The 17,712-nt window shown below is 41.6% G+C and overlaps 1 protein-coding gene across 6 annotated transcripts; it reads right to left on the bottom strand.

The window, feature by feature from the left end:
- Positions 1-891: 891 nt before the first annotated feature.
- On the bottom strand, positions 892-14,846 carry LOC108262354 (NLR family CARD domain-containing protein 3). 6 transcript variants are annotated; one of them, XM_053678642.1, is made up of 10 exons: positions 14,496-14,845; positions 8,059-8,142; positions 7,779-7,920; positions 7,204-7,320; positions 6,740-6,794; positions 6,299-6,503; positions 4,271-6,014; positions 2,447-2,620; positions 1,944-2,120; positions 892-1,823 (listed from the first exon to the last, which is right to left on the bottom strand). In XM_053678642.1, exons 3-10 carry the CDS (start codon positions 7,829-7,831, stop codon positions 1,739-1,741), a joined length of 2,610 nt encoding a protein of 869 aa, XP_053534617.1. In that variant the 5' UTR covers positions 7,832-7,920; positions 8,059-8,142; positions 14,496-14,845; the 3' UTR covers positions 892-1,738. The 6 variants fall into 6 exon arrangements, with proteins under 6 accessions (XP_053534617.1, XP_053534615.1, XP_053534616.1 ...); XM_053678640.1 differs by having other exon boundaries at positions 7,779-7,900; positions 14,496-14,699; XM_053678641.1 differs by lacking the exon at positions 14,496-14,845 and adding an exon at positions 8,364-8,718 and having other exon boundaries at positions 7,779-7,900.
- Between the last annotated feature and the right edge of the window lie 2,866 nt (positions 14,847-17,712).

Below are 17,712 nucleotides of genomic sequence, written 5' to 3'. Positions count from 1 at the left end.
TAAATCATCTAAATTATTATCCAGAAAAAAAAACACAGCTCCTCCGTTTACTTGTATTTGTACTTGTACAGTGCGGTCTTTCCCTCATCAATATGGCGGACATGTTGACGTGAATGCTTATGTGCGCATGCGCGTAGTATTTCTTTACAAAGTGACCTCCGCCAGCTACACACACACATTTTGTCCTTTTTGTGTTTATTTCTTGAGAAATAGAAGAGAGAAGTTCGAATGTGCAGTGAATGTCCAATATAAACCCAACTTTACCTCAGTTTAGCAGTTTATACATTAAAAATATTACAGAAATATAAAGTTATTTTAGCTGCTAAATTACTTAGCCACTCACTGTTGTTTATTTTAGTTGCTATAAGCAGGGAGCAAACAATGGATTTTAGGATAAAGTAAGGTTATACTTAAATAGTGCCGCTAAAACAGAATAACAAATCTCTCCTCATGAGTTAAATAGTGCACTACATAGGGTGTAGACTGTCATTATTTCATCCCTAATGTAGTGCACTTAAACCGGAAATGACATCGATTTGGGATTCGGCCACACAGCTTCCGTTTAACTTACCTCGGATTTAAAAACAGAACGGAGTTTTAATTCCTCAAACACAGACAAAATAACCAGCTTTTACTTTTAAACTGGATCAAATCTAACTGTAAAGCTGTCAGAAATAATTTAATCTGGAGATGATTAGTTCGATGTAATAACTCAACTGCTCAGGAGATACCCGCTGCAGCTTTTTCTTCTGTGATTTCTACTGGTCGGAGACGCAGCTGTTAGGCGTGTTACCGCCACCGCGTGGACTGGAGGATATAGTTCCAGGTTGGAGGAAGTCTATCCTAACAAACTTACACCAATAATTTCCACTCATGGTTTTATTAGATCCTATTTATTATTGCAGTGGAGTTTATGACTTCTTCATGAATGCCAGCACTGTGTCTTACCCAGATATACTGAGTGAAATACTGAGTCACCACAACCTCAATCTCTAAATGTTTAACAGCACCAAAGCTTTCAATTCTGGTGACTTTGGGAGTATTTATTTATTTATTTATTTATTTATTTATATGATCATATAATGTAACAAACATAAACATAAGCATGTGCTGCACAACATTTCATTAGTTTAATTTTACATTTTAATTTACTGTAAAGCGCTTTGCTAAATTTTGCTACATAAACTTTTTTAGGTATTAAAACTGGTTACTGTTTGATGACAAATTCCATATTTTTATACCTTGGAGCTCTGTGTTACCATGGTAATTTATAAACAATTACTAACAACATTACCTTCATCAATGCAAGTTTACATTTCATTTGATACTTGGCCATTGTTACGTCCTCAGTTGTATTTCTGTTTGTACTATGTTCTATTCGTGTGTCTATGTCGGGGGAGGGATGGGTGTCTCGTCTCCTCCTCTTTTAAGCCCAGTCCACTGCAATGCGTCATGTTCCAGCTTGCCATTGGACGATCACATCTCATACACGCCTGCTCCCGCCTCGTGCTTTGGGATGAGTTGGATGCACATTTCCGGACGTGTACTTAAGCCTCGTCAGTCTCCATCCCCGGGGCAGATCGGTGCCGTTGCTTTGTACAGCAGATATTTGGTTACGTGTGTTGATTTCTCCTGTGTACGACCTTCTGCCTCTTCTTGACTTTGTTTCTGCTCTGCCCCTTTAAGTTTAATGATTCAGCTCCCAAACTGCTGGAAATGTGGGACGGGTTCTAACTCTTCACCAAGACTGCTTTATCCTGGAGAAGAGGTTTGAGGTGAGACTCCCGTCATACGCCGTCCTGGTGAGTTTATTACCCTTAATGCTGTAAGACAGAGAAGAACATCAGTGTAAACACACATCAGCATAAACACACACACACACACACACACACATTATTCAGCATGATACAGTAGAGTAAAGAGACAGTAAGTCAGTAACTCACTGTAGTGTCTCCAGGTTACAGTGTGGATCCTTCAGTAGATCAGAGAGCAGCTTCACTCCTGATTCTCCTGGATTATTACCCTTCAGATTCAGTTCTCTCAGGTGTGATGAGGAGTTTGACCTCAGAGCAGAAGCCAGAGCAGCACAACCTTCATCTGTAATCCTGCAGTTCCACATCCTGCAAGAAAGAAAACCTCCTCACACTTAACACACTCAGTTTTAGCTCTGAAAACATCAACTACACAAAATCTTTATATACACAACATTTACTCTCATCTCACACACACAACAATGACAATATCACATCACTACAATTACAATCACCACAGAGGGAAACTGTGTGTGTGTGTGTGTGTGTGTGTGTGTGTGTGTGAGAGTGAGTGAGTGTGTTTGTGAGTGTGTGTGTGTGTACCTCAGTGTCTCCAGTGTACAGTGTGTGTGTGTGTGTGTGTGTGTGTGTGTGTGTGTGTGTGTGTGTGTGTGAGTGTGTGTGTGTGTGTGTACCTCAGTGTCTCCAGTGTACAGTGTGGATTCTCCAGTCCAGCAGAGAGCAGCTTCACTCCTGAATCCTGCAGGTTATTGAGACTCAGGTCCAGTTCTCTCAGTCTGGAGGAGTTTGATCTGAGAACTGAGGACAGAACTCTACAGCTTTCCTCTGTCAGATTACAACCCCACAGCCTGGAAGAGAAATGATGAAATATCAGAACACTGATCACACACACACACACACACACACACACACACACACACACACACACACACACACACACACAGCCATAATACACTTACTCTTACCATGTAACAGAAATGTGAGTGTGTTTCTCTCACACACACAAATCAGAGGACAGGACACCACATCAGCATTATTATTATTATTATTATTATTATTAGTATTATTATTAATGAAAACAGAAGGGTTTTTGTTTGAATAAATACTTTATTATAATAGAAACCATTTTTAAGGGATGTACATGTAAAAAAAAAAAAAAGTCTGTGTGTGTGAGAGAGAGAGAGAGAGAGAGAGAGAGAGAGAGAGTGTGTATGTGTGTGAGAGAGAGAGTAGGTGTGTGTGAGAGAGAGTGTGTGTGTGTGTGTGTGTGTGTGTGTACCTCAGTATCTCCAGTGTACAGTGTCTGTGTGTGTCTGTGTGAGTGTACCTCAGTATCTCCAGTGTACAGTGTGTGTGTGTACCTCAGTATCTCCAGTGTACAGTGTGTGTGTGTGTGAGTGTGTGAGTACCTCAGTTTGATCTGAGAACTGAGGACAGAACTCTACAGCTTTCCTCTGTCAGTTTACACACACGCAGACTGCAAGAGAAATGATGAAGTATCAGAACACTGACCTCAAACACACACACAGCCATAATACACTTACTCTTTACCATGTAACAGAAATGTGAGTGTGTTTCTCTCACACACACACATCAGAGGACAGGACACCACATCAGCATTATTATTATTATTATTATTATTATTATTATTATTATTATTATTATTATTGAAATGAAAACAGAAGGGTTTTTGTTTGAATAAATACTTTATTATAATTCAAACCATTTTTAAGGGAAGTGTTTTTAGAAAGAAGAGGTTAATGCCCCGCCTAGGGATAATTTTACTGCTTCAGAAAAGTATATAAAGACATATGTGTGTGTGTATAATTCAGACTTTCTGCAGACTGTCTCACTTTGTTGTTTCAATAAAGTTTGATGACCTTTGGCATCTACAAACCCTCTGTCTCTGAAGTGTTTAACTTAGGTTGGAAAGATTGTTTTCCACGACACTCTCACGTGTGTTCCTCAGTGCAGATTGGGTGGTGTGATACGCTGATACACATCATAGGACCAGAAAATAGAATAATCAGTCATGTCTATTGATAGATATTTTCCTAAATCCTCTATATCACCAGTGTCACATGCTGTATTCATATTGTTCCCATGGTGACAGTGTTCTGTTTTTCTTCTTCTCGTTTGTGAAGTTCTGTTGTTCAAATGAAAGGAGAAAAGAAAAAATGCCTTTCACTGGTGTTTAGATCACAAAATGATGAAAAAGCAGTGATGAATACATGCAGTTATTCTGTAGAGATAATTTCTTCATCAGTTTTAGAGAAAAGGTAATAAATGGTGATAGAAGGTTTTGTCCACATGGCCCCGCCCTCAGTGCAGACGTAACGTGTTGGTGTAAAAAGTGAAACTCTTCTGTAATAGTACCAGAGGTTTGTTTAAAGATGATTAGAGTAATTATTAACCAGCATTAATCCAAACAGTGCAGTTCAGTGTTACATTAAAATAATAAACCATGCAGTGATACATTTATAAATAAAAATACTCACTCAGCTCTTCTGGAGGCTTTGACCACTGGCAGCAGCTTCAGAAGACATTCCTCTGATGGGTCATATTTACTCAAATTAAACACATCCAGCTCCTGATCTGAGTTCAGTAACACAAACACCAGAGCTGACCACTGAGCAGGAGAGAGTCTGGTTCCACTGAGACGACTGAGACCTCCTCTGTTCAGGTAACGTTGTACTTCCTGCACTAGAGAATGATCATTCAGTTCATTCAGACAGTGGAACAGATTGATGGATTTCTCTGGAGATGGATTCTTCCTGATCTTCTCCTTGATGTACTCGACTGTTTCCTGTTTGCTGTGAGAGCTGCTTCCTGTCTGTGGCATTAAGCCTCGTAAGAGAGTCTGACTGGACTCCAGTGAGAGACCCAGAAGGAAGCGGAGGAACAGGTCCAGGTGTCCGTTCTCACTCTGTAAGGCCTTGTCCACTGCAGTCCTGAGGAGATCAGACAGATCAGTGGTTGGTTGTTCTGTTACATTTCTGCTGATGAAGGAGAGAAATGCATATAAAGAAGCCAGAAACTCCTGAACACTCAGATGTACAAAGCTGAACACCTTCCCCAAGTAAAGCCCAAACTCCTCTCTGAAGATTTGGGTACACACTCCTGAGTACACTGACACTTCTCTCACATCAATGCCACACTCTCTCAGGTCTTCCTCATAGAAGATCAGGTTTCCTTTCTCCAGCTGGTGGAAAGCCAGTTTTCCCAGTGCCAGGATACTCTCTCTGGTCTGCTGAGGATCAGGGTCACATTTCTGATGGTACTTTTGGTCCTTGTGTTTGATCTGAAAGATCAGGAAGTGTGTGAACATTTGAGTCAGAGTCTTGGGGATCTCTCCACTCTCTGCTTCACCCAACATTCTCTCTAGAACAGTGGCTGAGATCCAGCAGAAGACTGGGATGTGGCACATGATGTAGAGGCTTCTTGAAGACTTCATGTGTGAGATGATTTTATCGGCCAGGCTCTGATCACTGATCCTCTTCCTGAAGTACTCCTCTTTCTGAGGATCACTGAACCCTCGTACCTCTGTGACCTGGTCTACACACTCAGGAGGGATCTGATTGGCTGCTCCTGGTCGAGAGGTTATCCAGAGGAGAGCAGAGGGAAGCAGATTCCCCTTGATGAGGTTCGTCAGCAGCACATCCACTGAGGCCGACTCTGTCACATCACACAGTCTCTCATTCTTCTGGAAATTTAGAGGAAGTCGACACTCATCCAGACCATCAAAGATCAACACCACTTTGTAGGAGTCACAGTCTATTACTTCTAGTTTTCTTATTTCTGGGAAAAAGTGATGAAGAAGATCCATCAGACTGAGATGTTTCTGCTTCATCAGATTCAGCTCTCTAAAGGGAAGTGGAAACATGAAGGTGACGTCCTGATTTGCTTTTCCTTCAGCCCAGTCCAGAATGAACTTCTGCACAGAGACTGTTTTTCCAATTCCAGCAACTCCTTTAGTCAGCACTCCTCTGATGGACTTGTCTTTAAAGAGATCATTACATTTGATGGGTGTCTCCTGTGTTGCTGGGCTCCTGGACGCTGTCTCAATCTGTCTCACCTCATGTTCATTATTGACGTCTCCACTCCACCCCTCTGTGATGTAGAGCTCTGTGTAGATCTCATTCAGAAGTGCTGAGCTTCCATGCTGTGAGATTCCTTCATTAATTCTTTTAAACTTCTCTCTCAGGCTGGATTTCAGCTTAGTCTGATACACAGAGGCGAGTTCTAATAAACAAAGTAATAAGATGTTTTAATGTAAAATCACTGAACACAGGATTAAATGTAAAATGCAAATGCTGCTGTTCATTCCTGATTCATGTAGTAAATATTCCTGAAGGAACAGGACCATTGGACAGAGTCACCACAAGCTGGACCACAAACAGAACAGAAAAGCAGCAGATGTACATGATACTAAACTCAAACTTCAAACTAAAAGTGTTCCTATCTAAAACTATTTCCTCTCTCTGAAGTGAACCTGATGGAATAAAGCCATGACTCAGAGCTCTTACTGTTGTGCAGTGTGTTAGCGAGATCTGTGTGGTTCATGTTCTTCAGGACGTGCAGTGTGATCTTCAGCGCTCCGTCTCTGACACTGTGCAGATCCTGCTCATCCTCCACCTCCCTCTCAGTGCATGCTGGGTAATCTGGACTCAGGAGCTTCCTAAACCTCTTCAGCTCATTCTTTATCAGAGTGATGACTTTGTGTTCCAGCTCCTGGTTAGAAACACACAGGAACACATCTCAATATTATAATGTTACACACTGAGAGATGCTTTTATTTTATGAAAAGAATAAAAGTCTCTTTCTATTCCCGCAGTTACAGCTGAAATTCTGCCTGATTACCCATAATGCTGCTGCACATCAATAAACCTGTAAATTGTCATGATCTTAAATAAAAAAAACCTGCAACCTGCTCACACACAAGTTACACACATTAAAAAGACACACACCTTGAATATGGAGTCCAGCTGATTTCTGCTGAGGTTTGATTTCTTCTGTTGTGGTCTGTGAAGAAATAAAACACATGATGTGATATAGACTATATGTATTCATAGCTGCACAACACACACTAATACATACAGAGACAGATATTTAACACTATCCTCTTAACACAATACACTGATTTCAGGATTTCTCACTGACACTAACATGTTTATGAATAAAATAGTGATCTAGTCATTAATGTCCAGGTGTAAATGTTGTTGTGTAGCACCACAGACCCTCCAGCTCAGGGACTGCAGGCTGAACTGAACTCTTAAAGCAGTTTTCCTCACTGCCAGTCGGAGAGCTGCAGCACTGCACAGTTCAGTGTTTTACTGCTTCAACACCTGATAAATATCATGAAGGGCTTCAGAATGAGACCAGTGAGTTTGATCAGGTGGAACACTGCTGTAAAACAAATCACTGTACTGACCTCACATCAGGAGAACTGGCTCCGTCTCTGAAGTGAAATGGATGATCCATTGACGCGTCACTCTTCATGGACACACAGCTGGGTTCTGGTGAGTCTGATCTCTTTCCCTCCATCATTCTAGAATTAAACAGAAATATCAGCAATAATTAATACTCTGCTGTCTCAGCACTGTTACACAATGTGTTCATCATTAAACACCAATAATTCCATCTTTTTAATTCAGCTCCAGTCCGCACACTTATTCGAACAGGAGACACGCCCCATACCTCAGGAATTACACTGATGTCAGGAGTCCCAATCACAGATAACTGACTCAGCTGGGTCTTAAAGCCTGTAGAGTTCACTGACTCAAAGCTACGCTGCTCTTCTCCTCCACATTACACAGTCCTTTTTACTCTTCTCTCAGTGAACGATTTCTCTAAACTGTTCTTAGATCGGATCAGTGATATATTCACTGCTATTAAACACCTTAAACCAAAGTCTAGTTCCTCTGTTAACTAGTGAGTGTTTAGAGATACAGATCTGTTCCATGAGACGGTGTGTGTTTATTGCTGGTGAATGGAAAAGTAACTCACCTCTCGTCTTTCTTTAAGTCCTGTTCTCCAGACACACTCATGTTGGAGGTCATGTCTCCTTCTCCAGATTACAGCAGGACACACGTTTACTTCACTCCAACATCGGTGTGTTAAATCAAACCCTGTATCAGCACAGAGTTCACTTACAGGAAATAGTCACGTATCAAGTCATAAAACAACCTGTGTACATTCAAACTTCAGTACAAACCCACAAAACTCTTCTGCATCTAGTGCACATTCAGTGTGTTTATATATTATAGCTTTAGATGTAGATACTCACTGTGTTTTTACTCCTGAAATGCTGTATTTTCCCCTCCACACAAAATGGAGACTGACTTTCACTTTCACTTCCTAACCCTTTATTCTGCAGAGGGGGAGGGGCAGTGAGGTAGGGTAATAAACACACACACACACACACACACACACACACACACAGAGAGATATGGTTTGTTTTCAGACAGCTTTCTGATCCATCTAGCAAAGGCCTGTAAATACTGAAAGTATAAGTCTGAAAACGCTGCAAATACAGAGAACAGAATTAAAAGTCTGGTAAAATCTACATCACACACATTATCATTTCATTACCTTCATTTATTATCTCGTGACTTCATTCAGCTGTGCACGAACAACTGTCAGAGCTCTACACAAATATATAAACTAAAATAAAATAACAGGAGCTAGAAACACTCAGCAGATCATTAGATAAAGAAGCAGAACTCATACGCTGAGTAAGTTTACTTAAATATCTGCAGAAATGTATTTTTTCTGGTTTCCCCTTAATGAGAGCGAGTATCCTGATATTAGTGAGGATTGGTGTGTAAGTAGTTTTTGTGTGAATAATGAATGTTACTCAGAATAAAGGTGATGATGGAGAGTAAGTTAAACACATTGGTCAGACGAGTAACTAACCCAGTGTTTCCCAATCGAGGTTCTGTCTGATGAGAGCAGGAGTGCGTGTAAAAATCCTTCAAACATTTTCTAAAATGATCAAATGTGTAGAAAACATTTAATATAGATGAGAAATATCTGATGTCTGAAATAATAACACAGACACACACACACACACACACACACAACAATAATAATAATAATAATAATAATAATAATAATAATAATAAACTAGACCAGTACATTTCCTGAATAAAATGTGTGCTGCTTGACATGGCAAAATTCAGATCAGGCGCCAATACTTTCGATAGCCGAAAGCGTAGCGTGCCAATATTTTTGACAGCCAGAAGAGTGGGGTGCCAATAATTTTGACAGCTGACGGCGTAGGGTGCCGTAATTTTGAGAGCTGGACGCCAATTCTTTTGAGAGCTGGAGTCACAGGGTGCCAATACTTCTGAGAGCTGGCCGTGTAGTGCAGCTATACTTTTTAGAGCTGGCCGTGTAGGGCGGAAATACTATGGAGAGCCAGCACTTTTGAGAGTCGGCCAGATTGGGCGCCAATACTTTTCAGAGCCGGGCGTGTATGGAGGCAATTCTTTAAGAGCTGGTGGTGTAGAGCGCCAATTCTTTCGCAACTCAATGCAAGTCTATGGGAAATTTTCCGACTTTGCGCTTCCGTACCGGGAATGCCGCATTCCGATCACTTCCGTAATACATAGCACACCTCTCCTCAATAAGCCGATCGATTTGACACCTCAACCGTCGATCTCCGACAAACAGTGCGGGACTTTCGCACCGAAAAAAAAACTGGAAGAAGAAGAATGATTATAATAAGTTTGCCAAATAACAATAATAGTGCTTTTCAAGCACCATTAATTATAATAATAATAATAATAATAATAATAATAATAATAATAATAATACTAAGTTGGCCGAAGAACAACAGTAGTGCTTTTCAAGCACCATTAATTATAATAATAATAATAATAATAATAATACTAAGTAGGCCGAAGAACAATAGTAGTGCTTTTCAAGCACCATTAATTATAATAATAACTAGACCGGTACATTTCCTGAAGAAAATGTGGATGGTGCTCGCCATGGCAAAACAGGAATGGGGCGAAAATACTTTCGAGAGCCGGACAGATATGGCACCAGCACTGTTAGAGCTGGCCGTGTAGTGCGCCATTATTCAATTCAATTTTATTTGTATAGCGCTTTTTACAATAGACATCGTCTCAAAGCAGCTTTACAGAATATCAACACGGTATACAGATGTGTCTTTGTGTGTTAACAGGAGCTCAGCTATTCTCTCGGAATAAAGAGGAACTTCGCGCTGTCATTCCTGAAGAAGGAGCGAGGGTGTACAGACAAGTTGCCGTACAGAAGGCACTGCTGGAGGTAAACACACACGCATGCACACGCGCACACACACACACACACACACAGACACATGGTAATGATGTGTATAAATGAGTGTTTTTTTCTCAGGATGTCAGAAAGGCAATAGAGCTGGAGGCAGTGATGGAGAAACAGAAGATGAAGGTGGATTTCACAGAGGAGAGTGGAACTCATACGCCTCGTACTCTAGCATACTACACCCCCCCCCACCTACACCCCATACTACTGTTGGCTCGAATTTAGCCTATTACCCAAAAACATTTAAAACTCAACTTAGAAGCCAATACTCACATCTACCTCTGAGCCCAGTTGGAGATAGAAAAAACACACCAGCCGTGAGTGAGAAGAAGCAAGGGTCCAGCTTTATTGTTCCATTCCACCACACGAGATCCACACCGATGAGAATTCTCAGAAGTGATCCCCCATACCCTGAGCCTAAGCTCCAGTATTTATACTGTATTTACACACTAGATAACCCATAGGTTTCCAGAAAAGGCCTATTTCACTTACCCATAGAATTGAAACCAGGGGTTTTACTTTACACATAAAATCAGAACTCAGGCATTTCCAACAAGCCAGGAAACAAAAACCCAGTGTTTCTATTTACCTAGGTTTTCAAAAACCAGGGTTCTCTTTTACCTAGGTCTTCAGAAACCATGATTCCCATTTCCCTAGGTAATAAAAATGACGTAAGCAAGACGACTAAACAACCGGGAGGGACCTTGGTCTTATCGTTATCTCGAGGGGGGGGCAGCCACCCTTATAACTGGCTTTCTTCATGGTTCTCTAAAAATTAAGGCTTTCCTTGCGAGACGAGAATCTTCACCATCTGAATCATGAGTAAGTTATATTTTCCTTTTTTCCCCGTACTTCTCATTTATAATTTATTTTCATATTTGCACTATATTTCTTAGTTTATATATATTTATACTACTTGAAAAGCGGTTTACTGTACTTCCAACTTCTTAATATCATTACAGTTCTACTGTCCTGCATATCCTACTATTCTGTTTTTTATAGAGTTTCTCTATTACTATAAGATATTATTAAAGTTATTCATGTGTGTGTATGAGAGCGAGAGAGTGTGTGTGTATGTTGTGTCTACTTGCCCGCCCTTGACTGTACGAGCATGTGTGTGTGTGTGTGTGTGTGTGTGTGTTTTAGCACTCCTCAGCTCGTACACTTCTTTCGACTATTTCGACTAATAACCCATAAAGATCTTTAAAGTGTTTTACCAATTTATCCACTTCTGACTAAAACCGCTTCTGTATGTCTAGGTGCCGGTGCCCGTCGTCAGTACCTGGATCTGGATCTGGACCTCCCTTATGTTTATTTTATGACATTTTTTATCCACAACACTACACCCCCCCCCCACCTACACCCCATACTACACCCCCCCCACCTACACCCCATACTACACCCCCCCCACCTACACCCCATACTACACCCCCCCCACCTACACCCCATACTACACCCCCCCCCACCTACACCCCATACTACACCCCCCCCCACCTACACCCCATACTACACCCCCCCCACCTACACCCCATACTACCCCCCCTCCACCAACACCCCATACTACCCCCCCCCCCCCCCCCCCCAACACACATGTAGTTTATATATACACATTGATGTACATGGTACGGTGTAATAAAAACCCATAACATTTATTTAATGCCTTTATACACACACACACACACACACACACACGTCTGTCTGATATATTACAGACTATTCCTCACACACTTACACAAATCAACTGCAATTTTATGGTAAAGCTGTCTAAATGTAAAGGTTCAATCTTTGACTGTACATTCATAAATTATAATAACTTGTGTGGCATTCTCTGTTATTTTAAATATCTGTGTGTGTGTGTGTGTGTGTGTGTTTCAACATCATTTTACAAAAACACTATTCAACGTTTCATCAGAGAGTCTGCATCTTTTGATCAAGGTTGCATGGCGCGAGACCGTTCAGTGCTTTACAGGTTAATAATAGTATTTTATAATCAGTGTGAGATTTCACTGGGAGCCAGTGCAGTGTGGATAAGATCGGGTGATGTGTCGTATCTTCTGGTTCTAGTTAGGACTCTAGCAGCTGCATTCTGGACTATTATAAAATACTTTTATTAACCTATAAAGCACTAAATGGTCTCGCGCCACAATATCTAAGCGAGCTTTTGGTTTTATATGATCCGCCACGTCTACTTAGATCAAAAGATGCAGGCTATCTGACGATACCTCGAATAGTGAAGGCTACAGCAGGGGGAAGAGCTTTCTCTTATAGAGCCCCACAGTTATGGAACAGTCTTCCTATTAGTGTTCGGGACTCAGACACAGTCTCAGTGTTTAAGTCTAGGCTTAAAACGTATTTGTTTACTCAACCCTACCCTGACTAGATTCTGTTCTACTACTTCGCAGTCATAATTATCTTTTTTCTCCCTCTCTCCTTTCGCCGAGCCCCACACGAATTTATGGAGATACTAGAGATCCAGATCCTCTCTGCCTCTGGATGGAGCTCAAATCTTCTTTAATTCCAGACTGCTGGGACTACGGCTGCTCCTAACGCCATACAGACTTCATATAAATCCATAATGAACTTTTTCACACTATCTGTTGTTACCCAGATGAGGACGGGTTCCCTTCTGAGTCGGGTTCCTCTCAAGGTTTCTTCCTCATAAAACATCTTAGGGAGTTTTTCCTCGCCACCGTCGCCACTCAGTGGCTTGCTCAGTTGGGATAAATTCGCACCTTTAATATCTGTATACCGTGTTGATATTTCTGTAAAGCTGCTTTGAGACAATGACTGCGTTTACATGGACAACAATAATCCACTCTTAATCTAATTAAGACCATAATTTGATTAAGAAACTACCATGTAAACAGCAACCTTAATCTAATTATGGTCATAATCTAATTAAGATCTAATCGAATTAAGACAGGTGGATTACTCCTGTTTTAATCGTATTATGGACGTGTATTACACACATGTAAACACCTTAATCACATTATGAACGTCGTGTGAGTTTTCACCGCATTTTGCGACAGGACACGATCACACACGGCAGTTTTACGCTTTACGGTGAACAAGAGAGTTCGGCTGTGTCCCAAACTGCATATTTGCCTACTATAGGCCGGTAGTGGGAAAAATACATGCATCATGAATTGAATGTCTCTGTACATTGCTGCATTCATCTTTCCCTCGATCCTGACTAGTCTCCCACTTCCTGCCGCTGAAAAACATCCCCACAGCATGATGCTGCCACCACCATGCTTCACTGTAGGGATGGTATTGGCCAGGTGATGAGTGGTGCCTGGTTTCTTCCAGACATGACGCTTGCCATTCAGGCCAAAGAGTTCAATCTTTGTTTCATCATGGTCTGAGAGTCCTTCAGGTGCCTTTTGGCAAACTCCAGGTGATCTGTCATGTGCCTTTTACTGAGTAGTGGCTTCCGTCTGGCCACTCTACCATACAGGCCTGATTGGTGGAGTGCTGCAGAGATGGTTGTTCTTCTAGAAGGTTCTCCTCTCTCCACAGAGACACGCTGGAGCTCTGTCAGAGTGACCATCGGGTTTCTGGTCACCTCCCTGACTAAGGCCCGTCTCCCCCGACCGCTCAGTTTGGCCGGGCGGCCAGCTCTAGGAAGAGTCCTGCTGGTTCCAGACTTCCTCCATTTACAGATGATGGAGGCCACTGTGCTCATTGGGACCTTCAATGCTGCAGAAATGTTTCTGTTCCCTTCCCCAGATCTGTGCCTCGATACAATCCTGTCTCGGAGGTCTACAGACAATTCCTTGGACTTCATAGTTTGGTTTGTGCTCTGACATGCAGTGTTAACTGTGCAACCTTATATAGACAGGTGTGTGCCTTTCCAAATCATGTCCAATCAACTGAATTTACCACAGGTGGACTTCAATCACGTTGTAGAAACATCTGAAGGATGATCAGTGGAAACAGGATGCACCTGAGCTCAATTTTGAGTGTCATGGCAAAGGCTGTGAATACTTATGTACATGTGCTTTTTTTGTTTTTTATTTTTAAATAAATTTGAAAAGATTTCAAACAAACTTCTTTCACGTTGTCATTATGGGGTGTTGTTAGTAGAATTTTGAGGAAAATAATTAATTTAATCCATTTGGAATAAGACTGTAACATAACAAAATGTAGAAAAAGTGAAGCGCTGTGAATACTTTCTGGATGCACTGTACATCACTACAATTACAATCACCACAGATGGAAACTGGATGTGTGTTTGTGAGTGTGTGTGTGTGTGTGTGTGTGTGTGTGTGTGTGTGTGTGTACCTCAGTATCTCCAGTGTACAGTGTGTGTGTGTGTGTGTGTGTGTGTGTGTGTGTGTGTACCTCAGTATCTCCAGTGTACAGAGTGTGTGTGTGTGTGTGTGTGTGTGTGTGTGTGTGTGTGTGTACCTCAGTATCTCCAGTGTACAGTGTGGATTCTCCAGTCCAGCAGAGAGCAGCTTCACTCCTGAATCCTGCAGGTTATTGTCACTCAGGTCCAGTTCTCTCAGTCTGGAGGAGTTTGATCTGAGAACTGAGGACAGAACTCTACAGCTTTCCTCTGTGAGAAAACACCAACTCAACCTGGGGGAGAAATGATGATATATCAGAACACTGATCTCACACACACACACACACACACACACACACACACACACACACACACAGCCATAATACAGCTAAAGTTTCCCATGTAACAGAAATGTGAGTGTGTTTCTCTCACACACAGAAATCAGAGTACAGGACACCACATCAGCATTATTATTATTATTATTATTATTATTATTATTATTATTATGAATAATAATAACATCATCAGTTACAATGATCCTTAAAGGACTGAAAACATTTTTGTTTGAACAAATGCTTCATTATAATTGAAACATGAAGCCATTTGAAAAGACACATGACACTTTGGAATGTTGAGACTATGCGCGATCAAAACGTCAATGAGCCTTGGAGTCACTCTTAAGCCTTGTCTCATTCTCCATCGTGATTACGGCTGGTAAAGAAGGTTGGCACATTGAAACGATCAAAACATAAACCAACAGAACATAAATGAACCAAGGAAATGCACTCAAGTCTTGTCTCATGCTCCCTTCCTCTGATGGCCAAGAGAACATGGCACTGGACTTGGAATGCACTGGGGTCTCCCCTACGCAACTTGAAGCCTGCTCAAGGCATGTCAGCGGTCTGTGTCAACTAACTCGTGTGCAATATCTTGCCGACTGCAGAGAGAAAAGGGCACTGGACTTGAACTACACTGGGGTTTCACCTGTGCAACTTGAAGGCTGTTATGAAACTGTGTCGTAATGCAAAGAGAACTCTATTCAGATGAGCAGGAAAGCACCTTGGCATTCATCAAACACGCTTGTGTTTTATCCTAGAAAAATGCTTTGATGTAAAGTAAGTCGTCCGAATGTGTTCATGTAAACTAGTAAAGGCTCTAATTACTTGACTGAAGTAAATGTACTGAAGAGGGCGTCCACGTGCGGAAACCTGATCCTTAAAGGACTGAAAACATTTTTGTTTGAACAAACGCGTCATTATAATTGAAACATGAAGCCATTTTTTAATAAAATTATTAAAAAGTCTCCTATTTAAAAATAAACAAAATAAATAAAATAAATAAGAAATCTCCCATTTGAACAAAAGATGAGATACGATAATACTTTATTAATCCCAACGTGGAGAAATGAGGGAATTAGGAGGAAAAAGGAGCAGGACCTGCTGTGGCTTTGTTTGGAAATATTTTTGTTGGTGAAATAGAACAGAAACAGTCAATATTGAGTGTAAAATGTACGTCAGGAATATTATCTTATTGTTTACATGTTAGCATAGCATGTTAAATTAACTACTAAATAAAAATCACACCAGCTGTATGAGCTTTTAAATAACGTCCTATTATTATTATTATTAACATTTACTGTAGCATATCTGTCCGTCTCTGGAAAGTATTGGCGCCCTATGCTGTCGGCTCTCGAAAGTATTGGCACCCGTCCCTGTTTCGCCAACGCAAGCACCACTCACATTTTCTTCAGGAAATGTACCGGTCTAGTTATTGTTATTCTTCTTCCACTTTTTTTCCCGGCGCGTAACTAGTCCCGCACCGTTTCTCGGAGATCGACGGGTGAGGTGTCGAATCGATCAGCTTATTGAGGAGAGGTGTGCTATGACTTTTATAAGTGATCGGAATGCTGGAATTCCCGCTACGGAAGCTCAAATTCTGAAAATTTCCAATAGACTTGCATTGAGTTTCGAAAGTATTGGCCCTCTAAGGAGAAAGCTCTAAAGGTTTTGCCTCTGTACACGTTCGGCTCTAAAATGTATTGGCACACGATCCGTTCGGCTCTTAGAAGTATTGGCACCCTATCCGGCCGGCGCTCAAAAGTATTGGCACCCTGCATGGCCAGCTCTCAAAAGTACTGGCACCCTTGACGGTCGGCTCTAAAAAGTATTCACGCACTACACAGCCGGCTCTAACAATGCTGGCGCCCCATCTGTCTGGCTCGCGAAAGTATTGCCGCCCTATGCTGTCGGCTCTCGAAAGTATTGCCGCCCTTAGCGCCCGGCACTCGAAATTATTGACACCCTACGCTTTCGCCTCTCGATTATATTGGTGCCCTAGAGTCCGGCATTCGAAAATATTTGCGCCCTATTTGTCCAGCTTTAAAAGTATTGGCACCCTACACGGCCAGTACAGTGCTAACACATGCTAGCAACATGCCAGCATGATGCGAAAACATGCTAGCATGATGTGAAAACATGCTAGCATGATGCGAAAACTTGCTAAAACATGCCAGCATGATGCGAAAACATGCTTAAAAAATGCTAGCATGATGCGAAAATGTGCAAAAACATGCTAGCATGATGCGAAAACATGCTAACATGATGCGAAAACATGCTAGCATGATGCGAAAACATGCTAGCATGATGCGAAAACATGCTAGCATGATGCGAAAACATGCTAGCATCATGCTAAAACATGCTAGCATCATGCTAAAACATGCTAGCATCATGCTAAACCCCTCTAGCAACCTATTCGTCCGACTCTCGAAACTCACATTTTCTTCAGGAAATGTACCGGTCTAGTTATTATAATAATTATTATTCTTCCACTTTTTTCGGCACATAACTAGTCCCGCACCGTTTGTCGGAGATCGACGGGTGAGGTGTCGAATCAATCGGCTTATTGAAGTGTGCTATGACTTTTGTAAGCGATCGGAATGCCGGAATTCCCGCTACAGAAGCTCGAATTCTGAAAATTTCCCATAGACTGGCATTGAGTTTCAAAAGTATTGGCCCTCTAAGGAGAAAGCTGTAAAAATTTTTCCTCCGTACACGTTCGGCTCTAAAATGTATTGGCACACGATCTGTTCGGCTCTCAGAAATATTTTGGCACACGATCTGGCCGGCTCTCAAAAGTATAAAATATTGGCACCCTGCACGGCCAGCTCTCAAAAGTACTGGCGCCCTTGACGGTCGGCTCTAAAAAGTATTGGCGCACTACACGGCCGGTTCTAACAATGCTGGTGCCATATCTGTCCAGCTCTCGAAAGTATTGGCACCCTACGCGGGCGGCTCTTGAATGTATTGGCGCCCTGTCCCGATTTCACCATGGCAAGCA

This window comes from Ictalurus punctatus, unplaced genomic scaffold, assembly GCF_001660625.3.
Source record: "Ictalurus punctatus breed USDA103 unplaced genomic scaffold, Coco_2.0 Super-Scaffold_100046, whole genome shotgun sequence".
Classification (NCBI taxonomy): Eukaryota; Metazoa; Chordata; class Actinopteri; order Siluriformes; family Ictaluridae; genus Ictalurus; species Ictalurus punctatus.
The sequence above is the reverse complement of the archived record's forward strand: the minus strand, read 5'-3'. Positions and strand labels throughout refer to the sequence as shown.